Here is an 11,784-nt window from a genome sequence, read left to right on the forward strand (position 1 = left end):
TTAATTTTTATTACCACTTGTTACTACAGTTTAGATTTTACTAAGCTTCTACCTTTGTACATACTAAATAGGAATTGAAAACTGATCATTTCTGTAAAATAATATTTGCGCTTCAGCTGGTTTGGTCAGATCCTGAAGCAGTGTGTGAGACCAGTCCTGCAAAATATTCTGAATGCATGGTTGCCTGTATGTAAGCTTTGTTGTTGGGAAGATGTCACAGCAGAACAACTAAATAAGCAGGAATCAACCAGGATAAAATTTGGCAAACATTACAGTCAGTAAAACACTTCACAGACTGACAGGGACAAAAACAGCACCACAGTTTCTTCTGAGGAACACTAAGAAACTGAGCTGAATCTGTCATTGCAACAATTTTATGGCTTTACCTGTAATTCCAAAGTCTTTTGCCAGAAGGAACTGCCAATATTAAAATAAACGTTATAAAGTATGTGGGGCTTATTTGCTTTAGTTTTTATTTTTGCAGAACTATCTTATAAAAGTAACAGCAATGTGATGTCATCACTTCCTCAGCTTTACAATTAATATTACGTGACAAGTCATTTTGTCAAAACTTTGAAGGAGATAGGAGCCAAGTTCACTGCATATGTGATTTTATTATAAAATACAACAACACACAGGCCTTTTCAGGTGCTAACACTTTTAAATATCATTTCCTAGAGTTCTTCAGGCAGCAACTTGTTGCCCCTTTGTCACTAACACTCTATCTTGTCCCAAACCCCATCTCTGTTGTCTAAGTTTGTACTTTTCCCCTGGCTAACCCTAGCTGGGACATAGCCAGCATAATGGCCTTAAAAAATAACTTCTTTGTATGACTTTGTTAAACCATCAATATTTTACTCTGAATGAAATCTCACAGCTTTGCTCAACACACTAGGAGGAGATCACTAACAGCCTATATGACTAGACAGACCCTTAAATCTATGAGTGCACTGCTGAAAGATTAACATGGTAATCACTCTCCTGTCCACCCTATCAAAATGCATATCTGCTTACAACTGTGACAGAAACACTGGGCTTATCACACAACTGGTTAGTGATAATAATGAGATGAGGTAATGTCCGGCAAACAAATAAAATTTAAATAGACCTCTACTTACAAGCCGCCGTCTCTCCTCCTCAACTGTGTTTAATAGTTGAGAAAATTCCTTCAGTGAGTGAGCTGTAAAACAGATAGAAAAGTCCAATAAAAATCTGAATATGAGACATAAAACATGCCACACTGAAATGAGCAGGCCCACCCACAGCCAGTGTGTAATCCCTGGAGAATCAGAATTCATGCTGTGTTCTTAAACAATTACACAGACCAGCCAATACAGTATGCACAAAATGTGGAAACAGGGCATAACCATAAAGCATAGTTCCTAGATGGGTCCCTGGTGTGATCTGCAAACCAAAACACTACAGCAAAATGCATTAATTGTAACAGACAGAAATCCAGCTCCTAGGGCAAGTAATTTAAGAATACTTGAAAAATAATGTACCATTTCAATCTTTGTACATTTAAATGCAAAACCTGTCAACAAGAAGTGTGCAGATATTTTTAATGGAAAATGTAAGAAGAAAATGTCGCACTATGTCTGGGTCATGGAACAAAACCTTTGACATAATTTCAGGCAAAAACAAAATTTTGCATAGTTATACCTTTGATCAGTTCATTCAATAATAGCTTTTCTGTTATATTTTGCCTTTTGCCACTACTCGCCTGTAAGCAGCTTTACTTGCTTTGTAGCCCCCTCCACAAAAGAAAAAAAGTAGCTGGTGACCTTGCAAAACACTTCTGTTGCACTATGCAATCCTTGCGGGAGTTTTCACTGGCCACCAGTTCAAGGAGTGTTTGAATCTTCAATGTAATTTCAAGTGCAGCAGTTGTGAGTTGGATAAAAACAAATGAGATCACTACCGTACCGTGGAGAGTTTACAAGTAATTGGTGCTGGATGCCTGCATTTTGTTGTGTAGACAAGTCTCTAGGGCCAATCAATGTTCTGCAAGGTTTACAAGTACTTTTAGTCCATGCTCAACTCGGAACCCAGAGCGAACAAGGACTAGATTTCCAGGTACCAGATAGGCCTAATGGAAAAGTGGCTGTGTGAATTGGAAACCAGACCCATGAGTTGCATTGTATCTAAAAATGGTAAGCTACACAAGAAAGAAAACCCAAATCAACATACTTTCATGCTAGAGTTATTTAGAGCAGTCATGTGTATAAAGCACTGTGTCCAACATCAGTTTATCTCAGGTCTTTCAGGGTCAGTGGGCAAGAACTCTTTCAGTTGCATCATTTCCTGCCTGGAATAAGCTGCAATTTCTTGTTTGGTGATAGAAGAAGAAAGCAGGAAAGCCTCAGTACTAGTTTTTAGACTCCTGTAAACACACACGTGTATGCTTAGAAGCACAGGACCCTGGGTAAACAGTCCCTCAGCCACAGCATGACATATTTCAGCTGTGTTAATACTCTTGGGGAGAAGCCATCCTCATATACAAAAAGGCACAGAGGCAGTATGTTCACTCAGGCCCAGGCCTTGTCAAAACATCCATGAAAAATCAGCATCCGGTGGAAATATTAATGTGATTGAAATGGTACATTTTGTTAAATTCACACATAACTAAGGCTACTCAGACTTTTTCGAACCACACCAAATAAATTAGTTACAGGTGCTTAGATTTGTGCACCAAAGTTTGCAATGTGTTTTGTTTATTCACAGGAAGGCATTACCAGTTTAAATGACTGGTCTAAAATGTCACACTGTGACATACACTTTATTTGTAACAAAGAAAATAAATCAGCGAAAATATATTAAATGTTCTAGCTTATCTAAAGGTTTATCTTTTTTATGATCAGTACAGGCAGTGAGGAGAATAAAGCAATTAGGTAACTACCTACAGCTTGTAAAGAGGAGAAACATCCACGTCTTATTTACTACTCATACATAAACATATTAAATGCTTAATACTGCACCAATGCTAGCTTTATTAAACCAATTAATTGTCCGCATTTAAATGTAAAATGTAAAATATTATTTAAAATAAAAAGACATGTAGGCCACAGATTGAGCTTTTAAAATGTATTAAAAATTATATCTTAGGAAACAAATCTTAAAGGAGCATTTAAAAATACATTTAACATTGCTCTCATTTTTAACAATTATTCATTTTGTATGCAAATGAATAATTTTACCTTATTGGCCTCTCCTTTTTACAGAGTCTAGTGACATATTAGTGGTTCTGCTATCACTGTAGAATAAGACTACACTTAGTCAATTCATTTTTTAGAAATTGCTGTGCAATAGGGCAACTTCAAGCTGGTGTTCCACAAAACCAAGTTGCAGCATTATTTGGAGTGAGCCCTAGTACTATCTCCAAATTGATGGCTAGGTTCCATATAACGGGGAATGTCAGAGACAGGCCGCAAAGTGGCCGTCTTCTGCAGATTTGCAGTCAAGGTTTGCAAGACAATGTTGCCGAAGGCTCTCTGCCAAGACAATCCAGAACAGACTGCACAAAGTCAACCTCTGGTCTCATCGGGCTGCCAGGAGGCCTGCCATGACTGCCCTTCACCGCCAGGCCCGTATGCGCTGGTGTTGACAACACGTGCACTGGAACCTGAACATGTGGAGGAATGTCATGTTCAGTGATGAGTCCAGATTCTGCCTACAGCAGTTGGATCATAGAGTCACAGTGTGGAGAACACATGGAGAATGCTATGTTGATTGCTGCACCCATAGAGTAAAATCTTTTGGTGGATGCAGTGTGGTGTGGGGCGGCATCTCCCTCACTGGAAAAACGAGGCTTGTCATCATTGGAGGCAAAAAAAAAAACATTGGTGGACTTGTGAAAAATGCTGGTTGAAGAATGGGATGCCATCCCACAGCAGTCTGTGACCAGGCTGGTGACCAACATGAGGAGGAGGTGCCAGGCTGTTTTGGCTATGTATGGTTCTTCCACACGCTACTGAGACTCCTGTTTGTTAAATGAATAAATTGTTCAATTGCCAATATGTCTTGTTTCTTCAAACTTCAATCACCCAGTCCACCAAACGAGTCAATGGCAGAATAAGCTGTTTGGCATTGGCAGGCACAACCCACATACTCAGCTCTACTGCTCATCCCACAAATGCATGTTCCTTACAAATGTGGCACCATTTAAAATGGAAATTAACAGGCTTTCCAACTGTATACTATTTATTGCCAAGAAGCATTGTTACAACAAAGAAATAATCTACCAAACACACATTTCCTTACTTTTTGTGCTAAATGTAGATAGAGAGGGCAACAATGACCTCTTGCCAAATAGTGGACCTACACCTATTTACACTGTTAAACCTCAGATTCTCTGGATACTGACTTTTTTTTCCCTCCATCAGTCAATAACAATCCTGTCATCTTCAGCACATATTTGTTAATATGTTTAACCATTTAACCAGCAGGTTTAATCAATTCATATTCTTAGCTTAATCTCAGATCTTAGTTTAATCTTTACCTCAACTTTCACCTGATTTTTTTTCCTTTAAAAGGGTAGTAAAGGTGGTTAAAAGTGTAGGTGTAATAAAATATCAGTAAACCTGTATCGCAAAATTAAAAACAGAGTATCGATTTTTAACTAATGTTTTACATGCAAAATTGGTGGCAGATAGTTGTTTATTTTGCATTTTGTTTAAACTCCCAACTGCTAGAACACATTGTGGTACTCTATCTTTGGCCATTAGACTCTTCCACCCCATTGTAAACATGCAACTTAAAGGCACACTGCTAACGTTAGCATTATTGAACCTAGTCGATGGCATTGCCCTTATATGGTTGAATTCGAAAGACCTAGATCAGCTCCCACAGTGTACAGTGCTCCACCGTGGGCTTATTTCTGATTTCTCAACAAAGAAGGCAATACAAATTACACAGGTTCACTAATGTTTTTTGTTTGTTTGTTTTTAATCCTGCAATCAATTTTTATTTTAGACAAAAAATTCTGATTACATTTTAAGTTGTAATTCCATTCTTCAGATTGCTTAAGAATTAGATTTATGTTGGATGTTACAGGAACTATGCATTTTATTTTAGTAACTACTTCAGATTGAGAAAATATATACTGATTTACATACTGCAGAAAAATATTAACCTTTAAATCAGGATCTAAAATAAGCCCACACTTCAGCTCTGTACACTTTTCTTTTAATCAGTACTGTGGAATATGCATTTATGTAACATCCGACATCATGGCACTACTTTTTCTGCAGTCTGAACAAATTAACAGTTGCATATATTGGTTAAAAAATCAAAATAAATAAATACATAAAATGAAAAGTGCTTGCAGGATTCTTTAAGTAAACAAAGTAAGAAAATAAAAATCAGTGTTGCATATGCAGATCCCACTGCTCTGATTAAAAGAAAAGTGTATATTTATACACACAGATGGTATGTTTCTTATACCATGTCACTTTTCCCAAAAACAGCAATATATCGCCATGCTTACAGTATTGCATTATATCACAATATATCAAATCATAACACCTGTATCATGGTATGTACCATATCACAAGGTTCTTTCCAATACACAGTCCTTTTTTGATTCTATATTATTTACCACCCACATCTGCCCTCACTGCATATTTATCTTTCTTCAATTTGCTACTAGAAATTAGTCTCTAAAAAATGACAGGTATTGGATATGTTCTAATAACTGAATTTTTACTAAGGGATACGATGTTATATTCACACGCTGCTATTATTTATAACCCTAGAATATTCAGATCCAGGCCTTTGTGCAATGAAGGCCTTATTGTTTAGACAAAATGATGCTGAGGCTGGTGTGTGGTGGTACTAGCAGCAGAGGCAATGGACCGGATTGTTCTCAGTTGTAGATCTGACTCAGAACACATGGGTATCTATAAAGGGACATTAATAAAAGGGCCACCTGCTTACATAAACACAATTATTTAGAAGAGTTTCCTTTACATTCCCATTGTTTCATCACAATTACAAGGGGTATTAAACCAACAGTACCTGTTTCAGCATAACATTTTTTTAAAAAGTAAAAAAGATGCAAAGTCATATGTGTTTGAAATGTTTCATTATAGAGAACTAATTCACATTTCTGCCAAATGTTTTCAATTATTCTGAGATTTTCTGAGTGTTCTGAGATTGTATATAATGGTGATAATAGTCAAATAATGGGAAATGTTTTATAAATGTTTATATGTTTAAGCATTATTTGGCCTTTCAACACCCTGTATGTCCCTTTTATATAAATGTACATTAAAATACATTTTAGGTTAAAACCTTATGATAAGAGTATTGTAAAACTATGTCTCAGATATGAAGCAAGGCATTTGTAACCATTTCCTGTAACAGGTAGCTTTTACAGACACTGACCTCTTCAGACATCTGGTTCCTAGCCCCACTTTGAGCAATCCCGATTTGGTACATTTTTCTCAAGACTGGAGAACTTTATATCCAATCTGTTTCACTAACTTAGTCCCCTCATAACAGCTGTATAGAAGTTCTTGAAAAATGTGTGGGTTCTCCTTTTTAAAATTAATTACAGGACAATTTATAGTATTTATTGATTAGTCAGACTAAAATACCATTATTAATATCACATTCATACTGGAGATTGGTTTAATAAAAATCATCCTGTTGTGAGGTTCAGGTGAATTCCCATGTGAGTCTGGTCTTAGTCACTTACCAATGTTAATCTCATCATCAGTCTCTGCGTCACCAATGCATTCAAACTGGAAATCCTGAAGGGACTGTGAAAACTTCAGAACGGCTGCAGAAAGATCTGTGAAAAAAGTTCCCTGTGTCAGTCATAATCACAGTTGTTATAAATTCATATTTTCACATAACCATAATCCTTTTAGTCAAGACAGGGGCTTTCCTTTCAGTCCATTAACAGTCAAGCACCAGGTGTGTTTACATTGAGATAACTGGTCACAAGCTGTAATAAAATGAGATAACCCTAAATGATTACCTTTCTAAATCAAATCCCATTATAACTGGAGCTGGACCTTTCTGGGAAGTCTTACTTTCCCTTTTGTTGGGGATGAAGGGTTTGAGTGGGTGCCATGTTGCCATGGCACAGAGCAGTGAACTGCCTACACTGTCTGTTCAGCATAGCAAAGGAATGAAACAGAAGACACTGACACAAAATAAAATGTAAAATTATAAAACACTTCTGTGGATGCAGTCAAAGTTTATTTTTTCACACCAATGGCAAAAAAATTTAATATACATGAGACAATTTTAAAAGAGGCAAACTAAAGTACAGAATTGAGTCAGAGACTTCCTGACATTTATTATATTTCCAGTCAAAACAGCCATTAAGTACAAGTTATTGGTTCTTCAGGAGATATTTCCTTGGAACAGCAAGGGGAAAGTCAAAGCAAAATAACTGACACCCCCCCCCCCCAGGTGTTTTCAAATTTGTAGCTAAAAATGATTAAATCATATACAGAAATAATGAATACTGCCAACCAAAATCAGGTAGCCCACCAATAGTGTCATCACCAGAATCATCAGATTAACATTAGGCTATTTAAACCTTTCATCTTTAAGACAGAAAGATAGAGGAAGAAAATTAAGCTCCTCTCTTGCTTTGTATCACAGGTGTTTCTCTCATTCATGTTGCAGTCAATGATATGGGTCTAATACAACGTGTAGCTGCCAAGAAGTGCTTACGAAGAAATGAAACTAGACAAAAAGAGGAAAATTTCCATTGCTACCACACAGAAACTGAACATCTGAAGTGTAGAATCTTTATGCACTGATGAGTCTCAGTTTGTAATGTGGATTTCCTGTGGACTGTAAAGTGCGAAAAAAATATATATCTGTATATTTCATTGAAAAACTATAAGCACCAAGTATGAAAGCTGTGATAAAATTGTAGGTTGAATATTTCTGTTGAAATATGTTTTCTGATTTAGTTTGATGCTGAAAAACGAATCATTTATACTTAATGGCCATTTTGACTACAATTTAAATGAATCAAAAGGTGATTTTCATTTTTTCCCACATCATACTGTACAGTATGACTATCAAGTATTAGGTGAAAAATACATTGGATACAACTACTATAGTATATCAATATATCATTATTTTATCAATATATCAGAGTTGTATGATTAAAAATGCATTTCAAGTATAAGAGGTGCAAAAAAACATTATTCCATTTTTATAGAAGGTTATGAGAAGCTAGAATGCTTACTGAAATCAGACACATGATTTAACAAAGTTAAAAACATGATGCAAATTTCAGGTTGGCTTCACATTTTGTCCTTCTACTTCCAAAAGTCATAATAGTTAAATACAATGATATTTTTAACTCAATGTCTTCAGGTATTGGTGTTATATTTTGGCCCTAGGTGAGAATATATTTTGCAGCAATGGATGAAAAAGCCCCTATAAAACAAAAACTGGAACGTCTATGTCAAATGTCAGTTAAAATGTAACATGTTGTACCCAGCACTGCCTTCCTTTGTTGCTAATACAGAGGGAGTATCTCTGATAGTAAAAAGAATATATTTCTGTGTGTTTATGGGATCTGCTATGTCAAGGTCAGTGAAGTTACTTTCACAAAGCAAAATTCCTGATTATATTCAGTTAATTTCCGTTAAGTTCATTAATTTCCAATGGAAAATGAGCTGAGAGACGAAATCCTCAAATCTGGGCTTAGGCTAACAGGTTAACTGAGTAATCTCATTTTGTGAAATACTTCCCAGAATCTGAATGACCTTTCACCTTTCAACAAAATACATGAATAAATGAAGGGAGTCTGAGAAAAGGTGTGTGTATCATCTGATTAAACTTCATTTAGGCAATTACAACAATACACCACCACCATCCACAAAGCAGAAAGAAGTTTGATTCCTAGTTGAAACAGGATTTTTATGCTTTAATCTTGAGCAGTACTCCTAAAGCTACCTAAGCCTACCTCTGTAACATGATCAAAATTGTAAGTTGTTTTAGAAAAGAGTGTCTGCCAAATTACATAAACGTCAATGTAAATCTCTTCACAAACAAAAAGATCAGGGGGATTCTGACCTATGATTTGTAATCTAAACATATACCTGTCTGTGTTTAAGAATCGTGAGGCTCGAACTGGCCCAGGTTCGAGATATGAGTCCATAATATATGAAGGGGTGGCCGAATGGTATTTAACAGTTCAAAAGGTCAGCCATCAGTCTGACATACAGGGTCCTTTTCATAATCCAGAAAATGGCTCACAGGAAGCCACATTCCACAGTGGCCCATCAAGCACACAAATCTCACCACTTTCACATCTCCATGTAAACACTGAGAGGCTGCTGCCAGCAGAACTGACTCCATGGTGACAGCTGATGAAGAAAGTACAGGAATTAAGAATGGGAACAAATGGCCAGAATCCACACACAGACAAATCTGCAGTGGGTAGCTGTCTCCAAATGGAAACTCAAAGCCAAGGAGTGATGCTAGAGTTGGAATCATTGCAATAGCAAATTTTAGTTTAGGCAAAAGAGGAGGAAACCGTATAAAAATCGATCAAACTAGGGATGGGAAATATGAAATAATTTATTACAACAGTGATCATTTATCATTATGATCTGCCTTTCAAAGTATTTGGTGGAAATTGTCAATATTTCTGCATATTTTATTATAAAACAAATAATAATATTTGCTTTTTGTTTGTTTTTGTTATGAATTTAGTGCAGTGCATTGTGTAAAACAATGAATAAAAAGTGTACAGTTTTTGATTGCACATTTGATATCACTTCACTATGTGTCTATATGAAGAGTTTTCTAATAGGTTTTTAAAACTCATACATATGCAGTTATAACACAAAATAGTGAGCGACTGTTAAACCTCTGAGCTCAAAGTTACTTTTAGTTTAATTTTGCCATCTCCACCAATCAGTTTCATCCTCAAAATTTAATCATATTCATATTGATCTGATATAACACTTTGCTGGTGCTTAATTCATAGTTTTATAACTTCTCAATTTTGATTTTAAAATGTTAATTACTTAGTCAGTAGCCATTAACTCATTTTAGGACGTTAAAAATGAATAGTCATATGTAAAAGTGGTGGCCTTTGTAAGAGTTAGTCTTCAATTTTTTTGTCTCTTTCCAATTTACTAAATCTCTAAAAAATAAATACCATGTCCCAAACTGTTATAGATATTATAAAGTATTAGTTTCATGTCATATTGCCTCTACATAGCGTTATTACAACTTAATTCCAGCACAATGCACAAATAAGACTGAACTGCATGCTCTAACTGTGTATTCATTGCTGGATTTCATTCACAATTTAAGGATTTTCCCCGATTGTGTTCAGTGTTCATTATAACTGCTATACGTGCAGAGATAATGCTGATGTTGTTGATCTTACTTTTGAGAGCACTGATGAGCATGTTTCCGTCTTTGATTAACTCCTTTATGAACGAGTTGGTGCGGTCCAGTTCGAATTCGTGACATTTGAGTCTCTCCCTGAAATCAGGACCGTCCAGAAAAGAGTCGCTGAATTCCAGAGCTGGGAGCCCCATTGTAAAATGCAGCGGAGAGTTCACTTACAAACCAAAGAAAAAAAAAACACACCGCCGCTTTTCACTCCTTCTTTAAAGGTCGACCTTCTTCCCTCGTTCGATACAGTCCCCTGGGCGTTTTTTAAAGCTCCCTTACAACGCACCGTCACCTTAACAACTCCCTCAAACTCCTTATCCTAAAACTCTTCTTCCGGCATTTTGTTTCTCCCTCAGTCACAGTGGGACGAGGAGTTGTTTTTTCACACTCCCATTTGGAAAAGTCCCGCCTAACTAAACGACGCTTGGCTAATGTATGCTAGGATTGGCTGACGGCTAACACAGCGGGTGATCTGGAACCAATCCTAACATGACGGGGGCGTGGTTTGTCGGAATAGGTGTGGAGTTTCTCCTGGCTGCTTTCCACTGCGCCACAGGTAGGGGGATGCATGGAAAAGCGTTATTGTTATTACATCATTCAAACCATGGCTTCATAAAGATTACAAGACATCAGAGAGAGAGAGAAAAAAAAAACAAACAAACATGTATATATATATATATAAACAAGCAAAATAAACGGACTGTAAATAAAGATAAAATATGGATGAAATGTTTTTTTTAAATCTATCTTTTCTAGTATATATATTTCAAAGTTCACCGTGGCTGTTTTATCGCAAATGCTCTGTATAATTTAATTAGACCTAGTCTATCCACTTTAAACGATCAGTTCTATAGGAAACCTTACCTGAACTTTTGCCTATGTGAGATTGTCTCAGTGATACACATTATTACTCCAAGTTGAATTCATGCAGCTCGTTGTTGAAGCATAGATGTATTTCATTACTTATTTCATAACCATATTTATTAATTTGAACAACTCCAACAGCAACAGTGCTTAATGCCGCTTAAAGCTCCATATTTTCCCCCTCTGTACCTGGACAGTGCCTGCTTGCAGTACCTAAAGGCTCCGCACAATCTGTTTACGCTCTGCCATTGTGTCTGTGTCTACAGACTGTGACTGACTGAGCAGCGTGCCACTGCGCTTGCGCATTACGCACTTACCAAGGTGGAAGAAAAAGTAGTTCCCAACAAACGCGTATCATTTACACAAGGTCTCAATAGTTTAGTTACTATCCACTTTGTTCCTGTTAATGATACACATTACTTCAAGTGACTGAAGTATCAAAAGTATCAATATTTTGATTTGAGAGTGGATTTTAGAAAATAAAGATCTGGTATCGGAGGGATCGATATTCCAGTATGGGTCAGCACATCT

The 11,784-nt window shown here is 36.5% G+C and overlaps 1 protein-coding gene across 1 annotated transcript in view; it reads right to left on the reverse strand.

Moving 5' to 3' along the window:
* The window catches only part of arhgap42a (Rho GTPase activating protein 42a), a 37,814-nt gene extending 27,092 nt beyond the window's left edge, over positions 1–10,722 (reverse strand). Inside the window, exons 1-3 of the mRNA XM_066645780.1 lie at positions 10,379–10,722; positions 6,698–6,793; positions 1,119–1,180 (exon numbers count right to left, since the gene is read on the reverse strand). Coding sequence (XP_066501877.1) covers positions 1,119–1,180; positions 6,698–6,793; positions 10,379–10,532 — 312 coding nt within the window. The 5' untranslated portion in view covers positions 10,533–10,722. The remainder of the gene's footprint in view (positions 1–1,118; positions 1,181–6,697; positions 6,794–10,378) is intronic.
* Between the last annotated feature and the right edge of the window lie 1,062 nt (positions 10,723–11,784).

The sequence above is a fragment of the Hoplias malabaricus genome, chromosome 15, assembly GCF_029633855.1.
Source record: "Hoplias malabaricus isolate fHopMal1 chromosome 15, fHopMal1.hap1, whole genome shotgun sequence".
NCBI classification, from domain to species: Eukaryota; Metazoa; Chordata; class Actinopteri; order Characiformes; family Erythrinidae; genus Hoplias; species Hoplias malabaricus.